At 35.9% G+C, this 24217-nt stretch overlaps 1 protein-coding gene across 1 annotated transcript in view; it reads left to right on the top strand.

Moving 5' to 3' along the window:
* The window catches only part of Dnah7 (dynein axonemal heavy chain 7), a 206357-nt gene that overhangs the window by 9229 nt on the left and 172911 nt on the right, over positions 1–24217 (top strand). Inside the window, exons 4-12 of the mRNA XM_048344207.1 lie at positions 897–1005; positions 2151–2298; positions 6062–6149; positions 7153–7333; positions 9784–9859; positions 11949–12074; positions 16321–16440; positions 20581–20764; positions 21359–21538. Coding sequence (XP_048200164.1) covers positions 897–1005; positions 2151–2298; positions 6062–6149; positions 7153–7333; positions 9784–9859; positions 11949–12074; positions 16321–16440; positions 20581–20764; positions 21359–21538 — 1212 coding nt within the window. The remainder of the gene's footprint in view (positions 1–896; positions 1006–2150; positions 2299–6061; positions 6150–7152; positions 7334–9783; positions 9860–11948; positions 12075–16320; positions 16441–20580; positions 20765–21358; positions 21539–24217) is intronic.

The following is a 24217-nucleotide window of genomic DNA, read 5'->3' on the forward strand; positions in this document are numbered from 1 at the left end:
TCTCAACCAGTTGGGTGTTACTGGAATAAGATTTATTGTGTATGAATAATGTTGAACTTTAAATGCCATTGAGTTACTCATGAAGCTCCTGGGAGACAACTTTTAAGTGGGGTTTCAATGCAAATAATGCTCTTTTAAAACTATGATGAACAGAAAAGAAGTTTATGATTTTAGCTATTTTAAGTATATAGTTCAGTGTCAGTCAGTAATTCACATTGTTATGTGTCCATCATGGCCATACATTTCTAGAACATTTTCTTGTTCCCATACTGAACCCCTGATGAAAACTCCTGATTACTAGTTCTCCCTGGTCCCTGGAAAGCAGCCACCCATTTTTGTCATTATATATTTGACTATGTATAGACTATGTATATATGACTATGTTTCTGTATATGTTGTCTTTACATATTGGAATATATATTATAACTCTATATATTTGTCTTCTCATTTGTAGCTCAGTTCATATCTCATAATCTTCAAGTTTCAGGAAATGCAGTATTTATTTTGAGAGGCATTTGAAAATCTCAAAACAACTGTATCATTGGACTTGTAACATTGCTTGCAACAAATCATTTTCACTGAAAAATTTGATTTAACATTCTTAAGTAAATTTAAGCGATAGGAAGCTTAAGGAAACTTGCCAATACTGGAAGACTGTGTGGAATGAACACCTCAGTTTTCAGTAACAGGCATCCACAATAAACTAGCAGCAGGACTTGTCTCCACATAGGGCTCACGGGGCCCATTCACAGGTTTGTGTGTTCATGCTTTCTTCCCTGATAGCTCGGTCTGCTTGAGAAAATGTCTGTGCTTTTCATGAAAATACTTGTGTGTTGCAGGGAAAGAGATTTTTTTTTCTAGCTTGTTTATTAATACTATTGAAATCTCATGCCTAGGCGAGTACAAAGCCCCAGTGGCAGCAGACCCCACCTTCATTCCACTTGAATATAAAGCAGGATGAAGAGATTCTAGAACCTTTTACTCTCAAAAATGAGCAATCTTATGGTAAGAACGTTATCATTCTGTGTTAGATTTTCTAGGGAAATTTTCTAGAGAAGAAATTGTACCATTTCGTCAAGAGAACCTTAAAACTAAAAAACCTAATTGGTATTCATGTCATGTAGAAACATTTCTTCCAAATGTTTTCTACCATGCAATAATTGATTCCAGTTCTTATGTATTTCGGGCTATTGTAAATGCTATATGCTGATATTTTAGGAACTGGGTGTTTATTATAAAACTTTGGCTTATCATCAGAATTTGCCTCTGGCTGGGTGCTGCTGCCTTATTCCTGTAATTCTAGCTGCTCAGAGAAGCTGAACTCTAAGGATTGCAGTTTGAAGCCAGCCTCAGGAAAGGCTGTGAGACCCTGAGCTCCAATTAACTATCAAAAAGCTGGAAGTGGAGCTGTGGCTCACATGGTAGAGTGCTACCCTTGAGCAACAACAACAACAAAACATCAGGGACTGTACCCAGGCCCTGAGTTGAAGCCCCATAACAGGCACAAAAGAAATAAATAAATAAAAATTGACTATGCATGAAAGGCTGAAAACTTTTATTTTTCTAAGAGGAATCTGGTAAGTTGTAAATAATGCTACCAAAGTAGTCATTAAGATTATTTTGAGGAATTGAACCCAGGGCTTCATGCCGGAAGTGGCGCAGTGGCTCAAGAGGGAGAATACTAGCCTTGAGCAAAAAAAAAAAAAAAAAAAAAAAAAAGAAGCTCAGAGACAGTGCCCATGCTCTGAGTTCAAGCCCCAAGACTGGCAAAAAAAAATTATTTTGACTCTAAAATATAGATTGTTAGATTGACTACATTTAATTTTTACATTTTGCCATGGTTAATTTTTTTCTTGAATGTGTATATTATTTTTTATCAGCATTGATCTTGTTCATTTTAAGACTAATACAAACATAATGAATAAATAAATCAGCTGAATATTCTTAAAATAGTTGGAGGTTTTTATTATTATGGTGCAGAGCACAAGTTATTTAACAACCTGATAAAGTTATATTTCAAGTTCCTTGAGACCTTAAGGTACATTGTTTTTTCTTGAATGGTACTTTTTCATTTTGTTCTACGTTCTCCCATATTTTAACTTACTTTTTAAATGAATGATTTGTGTATGTTTCTTTTTTTTAAATTCAAGCTGAATATATTGAACACCTTGGAAAAAAAGGCAAATTACTAGACCAAACTGATGATAGTCAAGCTGGGCCATCAACTTCTAAAGCAAAGGTCAAATCGCCACATAAAGAACGAGAAAATTTTAGAAGTACTCTTGTTAATGTTATTATGTAAGTTTTGCAAACTACCTCTTACATGTTACTATAGCTGTATTCACTTGGGAGCTTAAACGCCACAATATAAGAATTCTGGGCTTTCTCTAAGGTTGCCTCAAAGCCTGGTTACAATGAGATTAGTATATAAAGAATGAAGGAGTATGAACGTCCCACTTTAAAATATGAATTGCAAAGGCACCAATGTGTACACTTTATGTTGGCTGAGTGATCAGAATTTCTGAGAGTTCTGGTTATAGTCAGTAAAAGATTTGGCCTCCCCTCCCCCTCCCCCCTACACATTTTGTGTGCTTAGGGGATGTGGGTTCCTTGTTGAGAAAAGGAATCAAATCTGGTGGAACGGTCCCAGTCGAAGGAGGCATGGGTTTGTCTAGTCTGTTTCAGACCTTTTATGGGGCACTGTAGACTGAAAGTCCAGTTCCTCCTTGACTGGGTTCTTCACAGCTCTGTGCTAGTTGTTTAGGACCATTTGTTGGGGCTCTACCTGTCGGCCAGTTTCAGGACGGTTTTGCCTGGCTGGCAGGAAGCACGGGGCACGGGGAATATCGACAGGAATATGCACCGCTGGACTGAGGGTGTGCCCATAGTCTAGAGTAGCTTTAAAGTCATATTTTAATTAAACCATGGTCTGGCTATCCATTCCAGTCTGTCATGAACCTTGCTAGGTAAACCAAGCTAGCCTCAAACTTCGGCTTCTCCTGCTCCAGCTGCCTGAGTAGCTGATACTACAGGACTCTGCTACCATCACTGGCTTAGAAGAAACTTTTTTCTACCTGGACATGGAGCCTCTGTCCTAGACTGATAAACTGATGAGCTGTTTTCTTTTTTATTCTTTACTTCTTTCCCTACCTTCCTTCCTTCTCTGCTTTCCTTCCTTCCCTCTCTTTCTCCTGCCTTCAATGATACATAGAGAATTTTGCCATTGATGAATGCACTAGATGGAAGATGGCTCTTTGGAACAGGGGTAGAGGACTTGGAGTCTTCTTCCATGCTGATGGGTCAGACAGACAGAATGGACTGTCAACACATGGAGTGACTGAGATGAGCTTTCTTGACACCTTCCTGTGCCTCTTAGTTCTGCTCATCCTTCACTTGAAGGTGAGCTCATCTCAGGTCTCCAAGTCCAGGACCCCTCCCCACAAGCACAGCTGTGACCTCAGGATCTGCCTTGCAGTTACTTGTTTCCTACTATTTCCTTTTTTCCCTGTGTGTTATGCATGTGAAAGGTACATTTTTGCTTATTATCTAGCATTGACAGACTAGTGCAAATAGGAGAGTTTTTATATTATCTTTGCTATGTTATTAGAAGCAGAAGTATTTTTTTGTTTACCACAGTATGTAGTTTTTTTCGTTGTACCTTTTTGTAAGAAGGCTATAGACAAACATTGAAATTCAGCTTTTGAGCTTTTGTACTTTAATCCCAGTTATCTTCATTGGTAGTTCTTATATATATGAACTTAACTGTCACCAATTTATTTTAATTTATTTTATGTGTTCCATTTACCATGTGTTGCCCTTGCTTAGTTTCTCTAGGTTTTGCTTTCTGTTGAACTGAGTTTGTTCTATTCCCTGACCCCTTATTTGTACTGTTATGACAGGAGCTGGGCATTGGTGGCTCATGTCTGTAATCTTAGCTACTTAAGAGGCTGAGACCTGAGGATCATGGTTCAGAGCCAGCCTGAGTAGGAAAGTCTGAAAGACTCTTATTTTCAATTAACCACCAGAAAATCAGGAGTGGTGCTGTGGATCAAAGTGGTAGGGCGTGAGCCTTGAGTGAAAGAGCTGAGGGACAGTGACCAGGACCTGAGTCCAAAAAAAATTATGACAAAAAATTATGAAGTATATTTTTATTCTTTTAGTGATTATGATAACATTGAAGATTATTTAATATAGTTTCTATTTTAATATGTTTAAAATTTTAACTTATACTTTAAAAATTTTTAATTCATCTTATCTGTTTTCCCCATAAACAATACACAAGGACTAAGAATGCTTTTTACTTGGGAGGTTGATGAAGGAGGATCATGATTCTAGCGATGTTCATGACACACTGTCTTGAACCAAAAGCTTCCTTAGTTTTATAAAGAAAAAATCAATATAGTATTTTCATAAGTAAATTCTATTTTCTCTTTAATCAGGCCAAGTATCTCTTGTATTGTTTTACTTTTGTATACAATGCTGTCCTGTTGGGCAAAACATGATGGTATGGAAAGCTATATTGATGAGCAAATCCTTCTTTTCACACTTAATTAGCTGTGTGACCAAGGGGAAGTTATTTGATTTCTCTGACATTTAATTTCTTGGTCTGTGAAGTGGGTAAAATTATGTCATGTGTCTTTTAACAATAGACCAGGGTTAGAAATAATATATGTGGAACTACTGAGGATTGCAGTATGTGATTAATTAAAAAAAACAACAACACTATTATTTTCACTGTTTCTGGTGAGCAGAATCTTTGTGAGTAGTCCCAAAATAGTTGAGCCACGGAGTTGTAGAACAGACAGAATCTTCACTATAACAGACAGAATCTTCACTAGGATTGCAAGAGCTTCCCCAGCATTCCTCCTTTGCCTCTTCCTTGACATCGGTGCCCTCGTAGGCATTATTCACAGGATTAAGTAAGTTAGGTAGGATGAGCTTTCCTGCCATTAAAAAAAATACCTTTTATTAGCCGGGCACCAGTGGTTCCTGCCTGTAATCCTAGCTACTCAGAAGGCTGAGATCTGAGAATCACGATTCAAAACCAGCCAGTGCAAGAAAAGCCATGATACTCTATCACCAACATACTACTCAGAAAAAGCCAGACTGGCACTGTGGTACAGTGCTAACCTTGAGCAAAATAAGGTCATGGACAGTGCCTAGGGTAGTTGTGTTTATGCACACACATGCACACATGCACACACACACAAATGCCACTTATTCAAGTTTTATATTTTATAGTGGGACAACACGAACCCAGGAGTCCTGATTCCTAAAATACTTTACTGTTGTATTGATTCCTCTTTTCCTCAGTAATATCATGAGATTACATTGTGGTTAGAATAATCAATTTTTTTTTTTTTTTGCTAGTCCTGGGACTTGAACTGACGCAGGGTCTTGGGCACTGTCCCTGAACTTCTTTTGCTCATATACAACTGGGATCCTGAGCACAAAGGAGTTTAAGGTGATTCCAGAGAAAAATTGGTATTTTCTTGAGGTTGTGAACTGTGCCATTGTGCACTGGAGCCTCAGGACAAGTCACAAAATTGGATTATCTCAGAAATAGGTTTTGAATTGGATTAAGGCAATAAATGTTATAGTATACAAACAATATGAAAAATATTGCTAACTTTCTCTAGAAATAAGAGGAAAGGCCTTCAAAAATATGTGTGTCTATTGTAAAATAGCCTTCAAAGTACTTTCTATCAGTTTTTTAAGCATTTATATATATATATAAAATACTTAATTACTATGTATTTTAGGAATAATACAAGAATGCAAGTTCCAAGAAGAGGGAAGCATATGCATTTCCCCTCTGGAGTGCTGGGGATGATCCCTGGGTCTTGTGCACCAGTCATTCCAATGTAATTGCCTCCCCCTGACTACAAGGAGAATAATTTTGGAGGACTATGTTAAGAAAAAAAATCTATATACCATTTATAAAATGTTCAACAATTTATTTTTCTCCAATTCAATAGAAAACAATCCTAATATTTTGTATCAATTCTTTGTGTTCTTCCTGCCCTCAATCTTCTGACTGTTGTGTTTGTTAATTTCCTAGGCAACAAGGTGCTGATTTAGACTTAGATGACCTTGATGAAAGCAAACTTTCAAAAATGACCACTTCTGCCATAGAGAAAGACATCTTGGTAACAAGTTATTTCTTTTCACAGTAGAACTGAAAATAAAGGAAACACTCATATTTGGTGTTCCTCCCTTGTGCAATGTGAATGTGGAGTAAATACACAACACCATAAAATTGCTATATTGGATTAATGGAGGAAATGTTCTTTTCCTGGCTACCTAAGACCACAATCAAGAAATCCCAATCTATGATTTATAAAAAGTTTATCTCAGTTATGCATACTTTTACCTTTTTATGTAACCCTTACATGACATTATTCTTAAAAGAAATGATCTTAATTATGTAATATACAATTTACAAAGCATACTAGCTTTGTTTAGACAGTAATTTTTCAGGCAATTCAAATACATAACCATTTTTAAAATGTAAATAAGAAAGACTAACATTGCTAATTTGCAAATACTTTGAAATTTAACCTTTTTCTACTAAATGCCATGTCAATACTTGTGGAAACATATTTAAATTAAATTTTCATCATTAGAGAAACATCAAGTTTCATACTAACACTTATAAAAATTATGTGTTAATTTATGTTAATGTATGTACTGGTTAATATAGAATGCTAACAAACAAATTAAAAATTTTCTAAATCCCACTGTGTCCTTCTGGAATTAAATATATAGGTATTCTGGTTTTCATGTAGTTTTTAGGATATACTTCTGATTATTATTACTAGAAGAACAAAAATGAACACATCACATTTTCAAAAACATATGAAGATGTTATACTATAATGCAGCATGTACTCTGTTAAATACATCCCATAAATATGTACATATGAATATAGAACTTGACATTTTATAATAGTTATAAATGGAATTTTCATGAGCTATTATGTTTTAAATTTTTTAACTTTCCAATGAAGCTTTCATGAATTGAACAAATTAAGTTTTTACGGTTTGTGAGTATTTAGGTTTTCTAAAAGTTGGATTTCCTCCATATTTTTATAATTCATTGAACATATGAAAGCACTAAACCCATCTCTGTTTTCCTGTTTCCTCTTTGTAGAGGTATTACTATTATATTCACCATGGAATTGACACTGACCATGTAGCCCCAATGGAAGATTCTTGGCTGGAACATGTATTGAATTTAGTTCCACAGCATCTTAAGGTTCTCACTGACAGCATAATTGTATTATCGGATGAAATGAGAGATGATTATCTTCTTAGTGTAAAGAAATCTATAGGTAAATTGCTATTGCTCTTTGTATTATAATTTAAATATGAATCATAATTAGGGATAATTTTTTGTATTGAAGTTAATACTTATACTAGAAACTACTGTATTGTTATTTATAAAGATTTTATGCAAATTGCATTAATGAAGTATGACAAGGAATTTTTTAAAAGTTAGCCTTTCAAGTCACAGCAGAGGATCACAAGAGCCCAATAGCTATACCCTTATGAACATGTAAGATGATGCTGAGTGAAATGAACTCCATGTTATGGAAACGATTGTTATATGATGGTTGTAACTACTGTCAACGTGCTATGTGTAACTGTAGCGTCTATTATTGATGATCCTCTTGTATCCCCTTCCTGTGGTTGTACCTACACTATCTCTGTATCTTATCTGAGTATATTGGAAACCATGTATACTGGTAAACAGTGGTATACAGGGTAAAAAAAGACAAACAACTACAAAAGCAATACTTGCAAAACTGTTTGGTGTAAATGAACTGAACAACTCATGGGGAGAAGGGAAAGGGGGAGGGGGGAATGTGGGAGGAGGTAACAAACAGTACAAGAAATGTATCCAATGCCTAACGTATGAAACTGTAACCTCTCTGTACATCAGTTTGATAATAAAAATTTGAAAAAAAATAAAAAATTCAAAAAAAAGTTAGCCTTTCTATTTTTAGGGAGACATCCCCTCAGTAAAGGTCAATAATGAAGAAAATTAGAAAATATAAATATTAACTCCTCAGAATATTTATTGTGTCTAATATATGGAAAGAATTATCACTTGAAAAATAGTTTCTCCATTTAAGATGGTCTGTTCCTTCAAAAATCTCTTGGGGTAGGTATGAGATGCAAGTGTGTATGTGTGTATGATTAATTAAAAGTTTTAGATGTTAACAACCAACATCATTATTACTGATAACATAAATTTAAATATGATGCTATGTTGTTGGACCAGAAACTGGCAAATTATAGCTCAGAGGCTACTTTCATGTTTGTAAATCAAGTTTTGTTAGCACAGACATACCCATTTATTCTTACATTGTCTATGGTGACTTTGAGGCCCCAAACAGCATTATAAACCTGCAATAGAGACTTTATGGCCCCAAAATGTTGAAAGTAGTTATATTCTGATCTATTACATAGAAAATACTTGACTTATGATACAGAACAATTAGATTGATCCTAAGTTTGAGTGAGTCATAAGAATTATGTTTAAAACAGTGATTTCTGGCTCAACCTAAGTTAAAATCCATCAAGTTAGGGCCTTGGAATATGTACTTTCATAAAAATTTTTCTGGTTGATTGTGGTAGTAAAGCTGGCTTCATGAATTCTTTGCTAAAAGTAGGAGAAATCACTGGACTGATTTGCTGAGCCTTCAGGGAAATGGCATTCATTTCATTTAAGACTGTTATTAAGTATCTTGTTAACATCAAATTGAGAAGCCAAATAATAAAACAGAGGGAAAAAAAATCAATAGACTCTAAAGCATCAGGTACTGTGATGAAGGAGAAGAGGCTATCGAGACTTGTTAGGAAGGGCTCTGGAGGCTCCTGAAGGAGTCTTGAAGGAAGAGGACAGGCATGAAAAAACAAGGGTGCACTTTTTGGTATCTTGAAGGCCTACAGTTCCTTACAAATAACCTCCCATTCTTTATAACCTCCCATTCTTTATATTGATGGATCTCTTGTCATCTTATTTTAAAAAATTATATTGACTCCACTGCTGAATACAAGAAAAAGAAAATATTGAGAGCCATAGCAGACATATATGAAAGTCTGTTCCAGCCTTATAAGCAGTTCTGAGGGCTGAAGCATAGATGCATTTGAGGGGAAAGTCGCTTTCTGAAGGACTTTGTAAGCTTTGTAAAATCATTAAAGGTAAGGGCCAATCTCTGAAGAATTTCAAGCAGTGGGTAATGACAGTTAAATTTTAGAAAGGACATCTTAAAAAACAGGCAGGAGAATTAGAAATCACTGTGAAATAAATACCACAGAAGACAGACACAGCGAGAGTTGGCCTTAGTGACCTTACAACAAGATGGTTTTATGTTCTGCAATTTAAAAGGGAATGAGGTGACATGTGAGTTTTCTCAGTGAGAGAAAACATCTCTGCTTTGCTAACCTTCATCAGGAATACTTTTGGTATAATAGCTTCTAAAAGAAAATGTAATATTAAAGGCAATATCATTTTCAAATGAAAGAACAGAGACTCATTGTTAACAAAGAGAACACAAAATCTCACAGGCACACACATAGAAGATGTGAGAACAAATGTGAGAACAGATGTGAGAATTTGTGAGAACAAATTAAATTTTTGTCGTAAATTTATAAATTATTGATTATTAAAATAATATATTTAAGTGGTTAATTTTAATTGAATTTGTTTTGTAGCTGTTTTAAAATATACTATTACTACATAGTTATTTATGAAAACTTTTCCATTTCCTTTCAGTTGATTTTGTTCTAAAGGATCCTAGAGAAAAAGAGGATGACAAAAAGACAGATGAACTTCCACCCCATCGTGCTGAGTAAGGGATTGGGTTTTTCTATTGTCATATATGATCAATAATATAAAAATAAATAATATCTAGCAGATAAACATTTCAGTATATGAGTATATGCTGCTATACTCTCTCAAACATCTTTATAACTTATACCTAACATACATATAGTATCTATATATGTGCATGTATATATTTCCTATAAAAATTTAGTTCTCATGATCCTTATTTAAACTATGATATGTTACATTTGAAAATTATTGGATAGATGTATAGACAAGTGGGTACATGGACATATAGGTACTTAGATGCTTAAAATATCAGTACCCTAACCAAGTGCTATGGCTCATGGCTTTAATCCTAGCTATTCAGGAGGCTGAGATATGAGCATCCTGGTTTGAAGTCTAGGCAAGCAAGTCCATGAGACTCTAATCTTCAACTAACCACCCAAAAGTTCACAGTGGGGCTACAGCTCAAGTGGTAGAGCACTAGCCTTGAGCACAAAAGCTCAGGGATAGTGCCCAGACTGAGTTCAAGCCCCAGGACCAACAGAGAGAGAGAGAGAGAGAGAGAGAGAGAGAGAGAGAGAGAGAGAGAGAGAGAGAGAGAGAGAGAGAACACAGAGAGAGAGAACACAGAAAGAGAGAACACACAGAGAGAGAGAACACAGAAAGAGAGAACACAGAGAGAGAGAACACAGAGAACACAGAGAGAGGACAGAGAGAGACAGAGACAGACAGACAGTGACAGACAGAGAGAGAGAGAGACTTTGTGGAAAGTTCTTGGTGTAGGCCTTTGTGTCTCCTCAGCAAATGGTATGGGCTTTGGCTATAGTTGGGAACAAAAGTTTGGTAATTATCTGCACAAAACTACATTGAGGATATTGCACAACATATGCATACATAAGGTTGTATGGATTAACCTATAGAACAGACAATGGGAATCAATTGGGTATACAAGTAGATTTTATTTTAGCCAGTTCACTTATGTACACAGTGCTTTCTGATCCTAATCACCCCCTGACATTCTCTCTTCACTCTCCTCCATTTCCTAAACCAATTTCATTAAGTTGTCTTGTTCCATTTTCACACTCCAATTACCCCTAATATAGCCAAAAAAAATTTCATGTAGCCATTTCCCTGCGTCTTCTACAGGAACATCTAATCTAGGCAAGAAAACAAACATGCTTAAAATCATAGCCAGGAGGAAGATATGTTTAAACATACGGCTGCTTAGAAATAGTGTGAGGCCAATGCACTTGCTAGAGCTAGGCAGTAATCATAGTGCTCTGCCCCACACACAGTCTGGCCTGGAGCATCCAGGCTGCTGACTGTAAGCTGCAATGCACTGCTGAGGCCTCGCACCCTGGAAGAAAATTCAAAGTCTCAGCTCAAATGAATGTGTATTCCTTTTGCACAGTCAGAAAGCTTAAAAATTGTAAATCCAAATGTTTTATGTTGGTTAATGGTATTATAAAAGACAAAAGATAGCTGTTGATACATATCAAGCTCTAGGAATTATGGAATAAAGGTGTCTTCAAATAAGAAAATAAGAACATTACACAGTGACTGTGGTTTGTAAGTGATCTTTCCTTATTAATAGATGGTAAAGTGAACAACTTCCAATAGATAGGCTACAATGTGTTCTTTAAAAAAAATAAGGAAAAATGTGTATTGTGAAATGAACAATTATTGATAAGAAGGAGCACAATCATATCAATCAGATTGATTTTGCTTGACCGTTGTCAATATTTGATCCTACTGTGGAATGAGGAAGATCAAGTATTTAGACAAAACTTACCTTTTGTGTTTAAGATTCAAATCGATTCCATAGTTATCACTATGATGAACTTGTACTAATCCATAAATAGTATATCCTTTATATATTTTAATACGTATTTGCAAATTTTTATCTCTATAACATGAAATACATCATGTTTTTGTTAAGAATCCAACAATTACTCACCATAGTACATTTATTTCTGTAAAAATGCTTTTGTTGTGGTGTTTGGGGCTTGTCCACACCAGTAGCTGCTCCACACCGAGCTGTATTGCTAGCTCCATACTTTCTTCTCGTATTTAAGAAAGATGATGGAATGTTTGTGCTTTGTTTTCAGAATGGAAGTTCTGCCAAAGCCTTGGAGGAGGTCGTTTTTGTCTGCATACAGTTACATTAGGGAGCACTTGAATGCGATGAACCCCACCATGCTGGCTGTGCTGGATCTATGGCACAGTACATTTAAGTGAGCGTTTCTGGTTTTAAAGATGAATTAAAGAAGTTTTAAGATGAATTAAAGCTATTTATAATCACTTGATTATTCCTTTCACTATTTCAAGTGAAAATTAAAATCTCAATGGCACATATTATGAGAGTTTTTCAACATGGGTTTAAGTAAGCTATAAATATAGAGTTGTGTGGAATGGTGAAGTGTGCCTCTGGCCCCATTGTATTCTACTTATGTAGACATGTTCAGGGGCTGAGTCACCACACCCTGCACAGAACACTAGCTGCTGCAGTCTAACCAGTTTGTGTTTTCATTTTAGTCAATTTTGCTAAATTTCTTTCTAGGAATTTTTGCTACATGGCATTTCCCACAATAGTGAAGGAGAACTTCTTGTTCCAAAACTCTAGCTATGTGTATCATACCATTTATCTAATTGCTGCAAAACGTTATTTCATTGTTATTTGTTTGTACTCATTTCAGAACTAGAGGATGTGAGCATCTTTTTGTAGGTTATTTGGTACTGTTGGTCAGTTCCTTTTATCTTAGTCTGTTTTTTATTGGATTCGTTGTCTTTCCTTACTGATTTTTATAGCTTCTTTCTACAGTAGAGGTTTTAGTTTTTGTGCCCATTAGCCTGAAACAGATCAACAGCAGAAACTCATATTTACACTATGTCCATTAACTAAACAGATGGTTTTCCATGTTATAATATTTTTTTGGCTTAAAAATTTTAAACATTTTATTTTTTGACCATTTGGAGATTCCGCCCCCCCCCCGGGTTGTATTTGATATTCTTTCAGATAGCCAACCATGCCATCATCATTTATTAAACAATTCATCTTCTTCTTTTTTTAATTTAGGCAAACTTTATTAATATACAAATAACACAATATCTTACTAGGCACAAATTCTATTAGGTATTATATAATTAGACACATTTTTCAGGCTGGTTTTCTAATATAAGACAATGTATGTTAAATGTTGCAGAACCAGTAACAAGTAACTCAGTGGATTTTTGTAAATTTTTCCATTATTATGTAGTGTTGATTTAAGCTAAAAAATATTAGTCATTTACCCATATCCATATAACTGTACCACATGTAAATTAGGAGTCAAACCAATATAGTTGAAGGACTGAAAAATCAGTTCATAAATTTGTGGCTGGATACTGGTCAATCATTCATGAAATCCTAGCCACTCAGACTGAGATCTGGAGGATCATCTTGTGAATTCATTCAGAGCCGAAACTTCTGCAAGACTCCATTTCCATCTTGTTCTTAATTGACCATCTTGGATCTAGATTAAACTCAATCTATAGCAATGCAGAGAATTCATAGTAACTCACAAAATGTTTTCCTAAATACTTTGTTTCTTTAATCTTTGAATTTCTTTCTGTATAAACATAGCATTGATTTGAAAGTGACTTGATCATATTTTTGTTTGTTTTAGATACAGTTGGTTTATTATTAGTCAATGTCAGGAAACCGAGGCAAAAAGAGAGAGAGAGAGAGAAATAAATGAAATGAGAAAAGGAAAGAAAAAGTAACAGTGTGAGGAAACAGCAGAGTAAATGTGTAAAAATTAAGCTCTTTGGTTATGGTGTCAAAGATGTTAGCAGCAGCAAGTGAAGCAGACCTCAAGGCATGCAGGAGAGACAAATGGAAAAGAACTTTGGCAGTAGGTCTATGTAGAGAGGGAACTCCACCAAGTCCATTGTTGTTTTTAAAAGTCTCCATTGTTTTTACTTTGTGTGAGTAGAGTAGGCAGTATCAAGTGCTGCCTCTTTGAGCAGTGGTCAGTACTGAGTTCACAGGGTGTCCTTACACTGGATGACAGTTGTGGGCCCCAAACGCAGCAGAACATGTTACCATAAGAAATCTGTAATGTGACAGGGGGCTGAGAGATGTGACGGGAAAAACAGTCATCAGAACAACTAAAAACAACAACAACAACAACAAAACAGTGTGGAACCTGAGGGGATTCGCTCTGGACATGAATGTAAAGACACAGGCCATTTGCTCTCCATGGCTGGGTTATGGTAGGGACTGTCCTGAGGAAGTAGTTACAGTGTCTGCTGGTATTTTATTTTTTATCGTAACAGTCAGACTTTTGACCCAGTGGGAAATGTTACTGCCAGAGAATTGGTGGGAAAGTTCTAATGCAAAACCTTTTACCCTCAAGGCAGGACAGAGGGCACTGAGCCTCGAATTGTGTCTCAAATCAAACACTAAGGATCTAAGAAAACTTGGTCTGTTAGCTCAGAAGAAAGCGTATTCTAGGATCCTTGCTCAGCAACAACGACTGTTTCACAGTATATTCTCTGTATCCTAACTTACACCTATGGTTTTAAGATACAAAACAATGTTGAAAATGTTGGCCATGAGGCATAAAAAGAGAACAGAATATATGGGGTACTTTAGACTTTTATTTCAGATATTGATTTGCAGTGCTGATTGTGCAACATGATGCATAAGAAAAGTTCACTAGTAGTCATTGTACCTACTTATGCCTAGTATATTATTGATGTCACATATGGAGTGCATTGGAACTTAAGAGATGAATTTCAGCTTGAGAAATAGATAGAAGCAAGCAGATGGGTTTTGTTTATTAACCAGTATTTTACATTGATCTTTAGTTACAAATTAAATGTGATGCTCCTAATAGTGTGTTTATTAACTTCCAGAGAACATAAACTTTACTTACCCACATGCAAACTAAATAGCAGTTTCTCAATAGAAGGAATTTGTACTTAAATTCAAGACAGTAATGCATCAATGGTGCTAATAGCTAATATCATTCTTATCATTTTAATCTCCCAGAGAAAAAAATTTAAATGCATGTAATGAAGGTATACAGAAAGGCAATTGGCAAAGGAATTGTATTAAAAGCTGTGGGTGTAAGCAAGCCCTGTATTTATCCTAAAAATAAGACAGGTTCAAAGATTTTGATACACTGGGTCTCCATTAAGTGGGAGAACTTGGCCACCCCAGTCGCTCACTGCTATCCACAGATGCTTTCTTCTTAGCGAAAGAACAAGTTTTCTTTTAGAAGAAGTAGATCCTGTTGGTTTCAATCCTTACCTCTTTTTTTCTGTTTTAGTTTGAGTGAAAAAACAACAGTCTCTATTCCCCATCAAATGATCTATTATGATCTTCTACTTCAAACTGAAGTTTCACAATATCATATTGTGTTCCTTTTCAATTTAACTATGTGAATTATTTTTAAATTTGGAAACTATTATGAGTTGGACCTGAAAGTTTCTCCCAAATCTCATATATTAAAGGCTTCATCCCTAATATAGGAATATCGAGAGATAAAAGGGACTTTTGAGAAATAATTATATCATGAGGGCTATGACCTCATCAGTGGGTTAATCACTTGGTGAGGTCATCATTTGATATAGTCTATTGAAAGGTTATAGAAACTTAGGAGGTGGGGTCTACTTGAAATAGTGGGTCCTTGGGTTCTATATCTTACCCAGACCCTTTCTCATTATCTATCTAATCTATCTTCTATCTATCTATCTATCTATCTATCTATCTATCTATCTATCTATCTATCTATCTATCATCTATCTTCATTCTCTTTTCCTTCTTTTTTCCGCTCCCTGGCTTCCAGGAAGTGTGTGGCTGTACATCATTCTTTCACCTCCATAATGCTCTATCTCACTATCAGCCTGGAAAGAACAAAGCTAAGTGATTACAGATTAAAACCTCTGAAATCAGGTGACACTGATTAAGATGCATTGTTTTCATAAACTGCCTTGTTCAATGGCATCTCATTTGTACAACTATTTAAAGATTTTTTTTTCTTTTTTAAAACCCTGGAAACCAAGAGCCAAAATTAAAAAGTTTCCTTCTTTGCTTTTCTCGGGTATTTTGTGACACCAATGGAAAGCCAACAAATGCAGAAAATATCACATTCTTGATTGTTTAATCTAGTAATACAATGTTTTGTGACAAGTCCAAGTAGTAAAACTATCAAATACCAAAAAACTTTTAACTACTCTTTTTTATTTTTAATTTTTTATGCCAGTAACAGGGCTAGACCTCAGGGCCTTGTGTTCTTGCTCAGATTTTTCACTCACCCTTTGAGTCATGCCCCCTGTCTGACATTTTGGCAGTTAATGAAGATGGATTCTCAAACACTTTGCTGCTCTGTTGGCTTTAAACTTTGATTCTTTAGGTCTTAATCTCCTGAGTAGCTAGAATTACAGATATGAGTCACTGGTAGCTAAACTACTATGTATTTTTATCGTTTGCAGAAAATTACGCTTAATCGATATAGAAGAATTTCATAATCGCCAGGATTCATTAGAGCTGTCCACTTTTCAGAACCTTGTCATGAAACACATGGAATCAGCAAAAGAGACTCTACTTAAAACGTAAAGTTAAAAAAAACTCATGTAAAAATAAATTTAAAAGTATAATTGATTGAATATTACATTTTAACTGCTTTGAGAAACATCCTATTTCAACAAATTTTTAATCTTCCATTTGAGAATATATATGTTTGCAATTATCTTGATGTGTAATGTACATACGCATATGTACATATGCATATGTTCTGCATAGCATAGTGTATAAAGAAACAACCATAACTATCCCTGGAATTTCCTAAATGTCTAGTTTCTGTCTTTGACCTGAGAGCAGTGTCGGATACTATTCAGGAGTGATAACAAAGTCATCATCCACCAACTACTTGATTTGATAGCTATTATTAATACAGCCAAGGCACTGTGCCTCTTTCCTTGTCTTAAATTGAGAGATGCCAGAAAAATGTAAAACACAGTTAAGAAGAGGAAACATATAATTTAAATAAGTTTATAACCTCAGTGGAGGTTAGACATATTGACAATGAAAAGTCTTCTTGGATTAGTCCTTCAGAATGGAATATGATAATTAATGGTGTAGGTGCCAGACAATATACTCTGGAATAACATGGGACAATTATCTCTATCATGGATCATTAATGTGTTATAAATAGGACATTAAAACTAGATCAAATTCAAATTAAGATAAGCCAAATTAAAGTATAATGTAAAAGTAGGAGTGGTTGCACTTCCATGATCATGGCACTCTAGAGGCTGAGGCAGGAGGATCAAGAGTTCAAGACCAGCCTTGACTATGTCCTTTGGACTATTTTTGTCTCTTTTGTTCATTATCTGTGCTCTTACCACTTCTACCCTGCCCTGGTCATATCCTGTGTATTGATATTCTTTTTTTTACTGGTATGTTATTCACTTCTTTTTTTGTTCATTATCTGTGCTCTTACCACTTCTACCCTGCCCTGGTCATATCCTGTGTATTGATATTCTTTTTTTTACTGGTATGTTATTCACTTCTTATAGCATTCACCAGTTTAAAGTGTGCAGCAGCACTTTCCCATTCTCTATTCCACAAGCACCTGATACACTCTTGTCTGTATGAATAGCCCTCATCTTAGAACTTTCATCTAAGTGGAACAACATACACATGGCTACTACCTCTGGCTTCTTAGATTAGATTGAGAAGAACTGGAGATGAGCAAACTTAGTGTATCTTTGAAGGCATTTCTAGAGGTGATCCTGAGGGCTCTGACCTAGTGAGTGGATTTACCCCCGATGGATTTATAATATGATGGCATTACTGGAGGTGATATAAAAAAAAGGAAGTGGGCCTAGTTGGCAGAAGTAAGTGACTTAGGGCATGTCCCTGGGGGCCATATTTTGTCCTAGTATCCTCCTAAATTGTTTTTATTGTACTTCCTATCTACTGTGAGGATAGGCAAGCACTTCCTCTGTCACCTAGTACCAGCTCTAAGTTGTTCTCCTTAAGCATGTGGGGCCGACCAATCATTTGCAGAACTCTCCGAGACCAAGTGACAGAAGAAATCGTTTCTTCTTTAAGCCAGTCTCTCAGGCAGTTTGGCCAAAGCTACCCAAAAGCTAACTAACACATATGTGTGTCCCTCCATCTGAATTTACACTGTTATTGCCTTTGGCAGTATCACAGAATTGGAATAACCTATATATCCTTTATTCTTTTTTCTTTTCTTTTTTTTTTTTTTTGGCCAGTCGTGGGTCATGGGCCATGAACTCAGGGCCTGAGCACTGTCCCTGGCTTCTTTTTGCTCAAGGCTAGCACTCTACCTCTTGAGCAACAGCGCCAATTCTGGCCATTTTCTATATATGTGGTGCTGAGGAATCAAACCCAGTGCTTCATGTATAGGAGGCAAGCATTCTTGCCACTAGGCCATATTCCCAGCCCCCAATATATCCTTTTGTCTCTGGTATTTTCCCTTTTCAAGTATCCTGTATACTCCTAGTTCAGCCTCCCATGCAAGTTCATATTTTTCAACCTGCTTTTTAAGATCTTCTGCAACATGAACCTAAATCTACCTTTTCCATCCTCGCCACTCAAAAGACTTTCACCTTGGGCCATGCCTGTAGAAATAATCATGATAAATAAAGCAAAATATAGCTTCTATGGCTTGTTTGTAACCACTTTTACCACTGTTGGAAAAAAAACCCATTTCAATGGGTTAAGTTTAACCACCTATAGAGTTTTAAATCTGTTTCTTTCTATGATCAGATAAGAATGATAGGAAGACTGGAAAATTATCCACTTCCGTTCTTCTTAACCTCATTGATGCTTAGTGTTATTTTCTTTCTATGTGTAATTGTAAAGATTTAGGTATAAGGAGATTAAAATGGGGCAAGGATGTCTTGCACATCATGAGCAAAATGTTATTTACCATGTGTGCTCCAGTTCATTACCAAAGAAACATTTCTTTTGTCCTTTGGTGTGCAGCCTGTGACCCTTCATCCATTAAATCTTCAGTTACCTTATCAAAAATGATCTTGTTCTTTTGAGTGCCTGTAGAAATGTATTCTCTTTTAACTTACTCATCTTAATAATATTTCTTTACATACATCCCTCTTTTTCTTCACAAGTCTTTGAAAACCAAGAAATACTTTGTACTCCAAATGTTTTACACATAATAGGGACTTATATAAATATTTTGGAGGTAATGAGTAAATTTTATTCATCTTTTTCCCAGTTCTGTAGCCCCAGGCTTATTTCATCTTGGTCTGAAACTTGGAAACTTCTCAATCCCTTTTGTTGACTTAGCATGTTTTTCCTTCCTGAAGTTTCTGCTTGTTTTTCCCCCCCTAAATGTGTTGCTTTAACAGTGATGCTTCACTGTAGAAGCAGCTGTAATCATTCCATAGAACTATCTATGTTTCTTCCTTTTTTTCCTTTTTTGGGGGCAGGACCTCACTGTGTAGTCCAGGCTGGCCTTGAACTCTAGATCCTTCCTCATCAGCCTCTCATATGCTGGGATTATAGGTGTGTACCACAACACCCAGTTCTGAATTTGTAATTTTTAGTTCTCAAAGTTTTGCAAAAATTGTTAGTGAATTTCTTTCCATTCTCAATCCCCATCTCCTATTACCTCTATTTTAGACAGTAAGATGATCAGATATGTTCATCCTATTTACCTACTAAATTTTACTTTTTATCCTATTTTTGCCTTTATATCCTTTTAGGGATTTCCTCATTCTTATTTGTACTATTTGGTGAAATTGCCATCCCTCTTCATTATAAAATACTATTACTTAAGTGGAAAATTATATCTCTATCCTTCGACTTGCTGTTTTCCTGTTATGACACATTTCCTTCATTGTTATAAAAGAAAGGTGATGACATACGTTTTTTTGTATCTCCTACAACTTTGTTTCTAACACATAAGTGAACATTAGATATGTATTCTAAATGGGGAAGTCATATATTTAAAGCTTGGATTTGTTTTCTTGGAATATTCAAATAACTCTTGAAATTATCTTATCCACCATCTTTTATGAAAGAAAATCCAAGTATTCCCTAATCCTCAGAGTTGGGAAGTGGTTTTATAAACTGAAAACCTCACTTATTTTCACTACAATATACTATGTATGAAATTGTGTCATTATTTTTCTATTACAAGGACTCCTGGACATTTGAAACTTTTTTATAGAACAATTACTCTTGCAGCATTTCACAAAAAAAAAAGAAGTTGGGAAAACAAAGTGTATGATTTTGTTGATTTGTGTTTTGGGAGCAAGTGGGAAACAGGGACATGAAATACCATGCACACTCGCTTGGCAGAGGCTCTTCAATCAGCCATTCACATTATAGTTCTAAACTAACAAACGTATTCCCCAGAGAACATTTAGGAGGCTGGAGGGAAGTAGCACACAGTATCCAATCAAGTGAGCTCTCATATTTCTTCAAAAATGCCAGGACTCGTAGTTGCAGGAGTTAGATTTATGTCTCACAGCATCACATCACTGAGTCATTTTCTATCGCTTATGATTTCAAATTTCTTTTTGTAGGAGCAGTGAAATATTCTGGCACTTACATTTTGGAGAGTGGATAATGTCACTTAGCAATATACTCCTTTATGAGGACCTTTGGATGTCTCGAAATTACTATTAATGCTTAATGTAAAAGGAGTAATTCACAGAGAGTATTGACTTTGAAAAGTCTTTTGTTCTTTCAAGGTGGTTTCCAGAAGTGCAGAATATTTATTACCAAGGTAATAAAAGAAGGCAATTGCCAACTAGTGACAACAGTTCCAAATTGGAATCTTTTTTCAACTGTGCAGCTACCCTCATGACTTTACAGCTGCAGGAACTGACTTTGGTCTCCATGCAAGATTTCACAGACTTAATTGCACAGCCCCCAGTGAGTACGGCTTGGGTATCAATTTGTGTTTGCTACTGTTCTAAAGTAACTTTTCCAGGGAGAGAGCACTTGCCTGTGGACAAATTTATGCAATTTGCACACTTAGCATATATGATTATCACAATAGGTGAAAAATAAGTAAAATTCCTATCACTAAGAAATTTGCCTGGATAGAATTTTCTCTCTACTTATAAGACTCACATACTTACAATGTGAACAGGGCTTTGGAACTAGAATGGTCTCTTGAGCTCATTCTGTCATGATTTCAATAGCCACTGCTGTGCATGCTCTACTTCCTTTGAGAGCGTGGCAATGTGGGTAACCTGTAGTTCCAATGGATACAAGATACCAACTAGACTAGCATGGTGCTTACTCACTCTTGTTTTCTTTCCAGTCCAGTGCCTTGGCCTAAGAGTCTAGAGTGTGAGAGGAAGTATGGGTGGGCTCCTATGTATTCTAATTCTTTGCTTTATCTCAACTGATACTTGCAAACATACATACACAAATGCATGTACATATGGCTTCTTGTATGTATCTGTGTAATAAATATATAGCGATCTAGAGGAATATGTGTAATTTTAATTTTTTTTGTAGGAATCTGTGAGAGCTTTTGAGCATCCTGGTTTTATCATGAGGCTGATTCTTGACATTGACACCATTAAGTTTGAACCTGATTTTAATGACTATATAGATATCCTCATAAATGTTTATGAGGTCATGATTAAGGCTGTCAGTTTTGTGCCACGAGTTGAAACCAAATTGTATTCCAAGTGGGTAAGTAATGAAGACATTCTGAGGGCTTGGATGTACAGAGTGATATTAATCTCAAGTAACTTGTGGAAGATAAAGATGATTTCCTTCATTTGTGCTATCTGGAATGTGCCTATAAATCTGTAAGTATACATACAAGGTAGTGTGCAAGTGGTTACAAGTGAATTAACTGAAGTATAATAGACTCTATGGAGAGACCAAATAGTATAATTCTTTAGAAATACTTAGTTGAAGCCCACCAAAATAAGTACCAGGAAATAGGTACTTGCAAGAGGGGAGGGTGAGCCAAGGGGAGAGAGGTAGAAGAATGAAGGGAGAAGAGGGGAGAATGCAGGCAAGCATTCCTTGTATATGCCACAGAACTGAGAAATATAAGGGAAAGGGTGGGGTGAAGACGTTGAGGGGATGACACAGGTCAAGATGCATTGTATACATAAACGTCTTTTTTAAATGGCAAAAGAAACCCTCAATACATAACCTAAAACTTAAGAAAAGTGAGGGAAGGGGTGGATTGAGAGGGGTGGGTGAGAATGTTGAAAGGGACAACACTGATCAGGACGCACTGTATTCATAAACTGCTTTGGTGAATGGCAACTCCTTTGTACACCTACTTAAATATAATTAAAATATTTAAAAAATATAGGTGCTGTCCTGAGAATAAGAGAAATGAATGGCCAGGTAACATTGGCTTATGATACAGCTCTTATTCTATAAAGTACTATTTTCCTATTAGCTTCTCTCATAAAATATATTTTCCTAGTCTAGTCCTCCACTGAACTCAGTTGGAAACTTTCTTAGTATAAGAGTTCAAGGGCTGGGAATATGGCCTAGTGGTAAAGTACTCACCTCGTATATATGAAGCCCTGGGTTAGATTCCTCAGCACCACACATATAGAAAAAAGCTGGAAGTGGTGCTGTGGCTCAAGAGGTAGAGTGCTAGCCTTGAGCAAAAAGAAGCCAGGGATAGTGCTCAGGCCCTGAGTCCAAGGCCCAGGACTGGCTAAGAAAAAAAAAGTTTCAGGGACTTTACTGCCCTGGCTGGCATTGAATTGTGACTCTCAGATCTCAACCTTCTGAGTAGGTAGGATTAAGGCATGAGCCACCAGCATCTGGCTGTTCTTAATTTATTTTTTAAATTTCTTTCACTTGTTTTTTTTTCTTTTACTTTAAAAAAAATTATTGTCAAAGTGATGTACAGTGGGGTTACAGTTTCATACATAAGGCAGTGGGTACATTTCTTGTACAATTTGTTACCTCCCCCTTCCCCCTTCCCCCTTTCCTTCTCCCTGCCAGAAGTTGTTCAGTTGGTTTATACCAAATGGTTTTGTAAGTATTGCTTTTGGAGACATTTGTCTTTTTATCCTTTATCTCTCGATTTTGATATTCTCTTTCCCTTCCCTAGTTCTAATACCAGTATATACAGTATCCCAGGGTACTCGGATAAGATACAGTGATAGTGCAGGGACAACCACAGGAAGGGGATACAAGAGGATCATCAACAACAACAACAAGAAAAGTACCATTTCACATGGCATGTTGAGCGTAATTACAACAGTGATACAACACTTGTTTCTACAACATGGAGTTCATTTCAGTTAGCATCATCTTATGTGTTCATAAGGACATAGCTATTGGGCTCTTGTGATCCTCTGCTGTGATTAGTCTAAACCTGTGCTAATTATTGCCTATGAGGGAAACCATGTAATGTAGTCCGTGTTTCTTTGGGTCTGGCTCACTTCACTTAGTATAATTTTTTCCAAGTCTTTCCATTTCCTTACGAATGGGGCAATGTCATTCTTTCTGATAGAGGCATAAAATTCCGTTGTATATATGTACCACATTTTCACACTAAAGCTACCAGCACAACAATGTTCATCGCAGCACAATTTGTCATTGTCAAAATATGGAATCAACTTAGATGCCCGTCAGTAGATGAATGTTCTTAATTTTTTAAAAAGAGACTTAAAACATCTCTGTAAATTCCTAAATAATTTCTGCTGGGATTTTCCATGTTTCATATACATACAGTTGTCTCATATATAATTTATAGCTTACTGTATTTCATTTGAAATTATAATTCTGAAATTTCTTCATTTTGAAAATAATATTCTGTTCATTGAGTTCCTTTTTTATTTTTATTTATATATTTTTTGCCAGCCCTGGGGCATGAACTTATGGTCTGGGGACTGTCCCTGGCTTCTTTTTGCTCAAGGCTAGCACTCTACCACTTGAGCCACAGTGCCACTTCTGGATTTTTCTGTATATGTGGTACTGAGGAATCAAAACCAGGGCTTCATGCATGCTAGGCAAGCACTCTACCACTAGGCCACATTCCTAGCCCGAGTTCCTAATTTTTATTTTCCAAAATTCTGTTAAGTAATTTCTTTAATAGAACTGGTTATTTTTGATAGTGTTTTATACTTACTCAGATTTCATTAAGTGTTTGCTTCTCTTTATACATATTACTTTTTTTATATCCTGTATTTAACAGGTTCAACCGCTCTGGTCTTTTTCCTATCTGGCTAATGCACCTGAAGGTTTATTTTTTTAGGTGCTTTCCCCTGGTTATTATAGGGTCATGTACATAATAACTTTATGTAAGGCCATTTTTGAAGCTGTGGATTAAGTTGATTTCTTTGCAAATTTCATATTTTCTTGGGTGTTTTGGAGACCCCTACGTTA

This window comes from Perognathus longimembris, chromosome 4 (assembly GCF_023159225.1).
Source record: "Perognathus longimembris pacificus isolate PPM17 chromosome 4, ASM2315922v1, whole genome shotgun sequence".
NCBI lineage: Eukaryota > Metazoa > Chordata > Mammalia > Rodentia > Heteromyidae > Perognathus > Perognathus longimembris.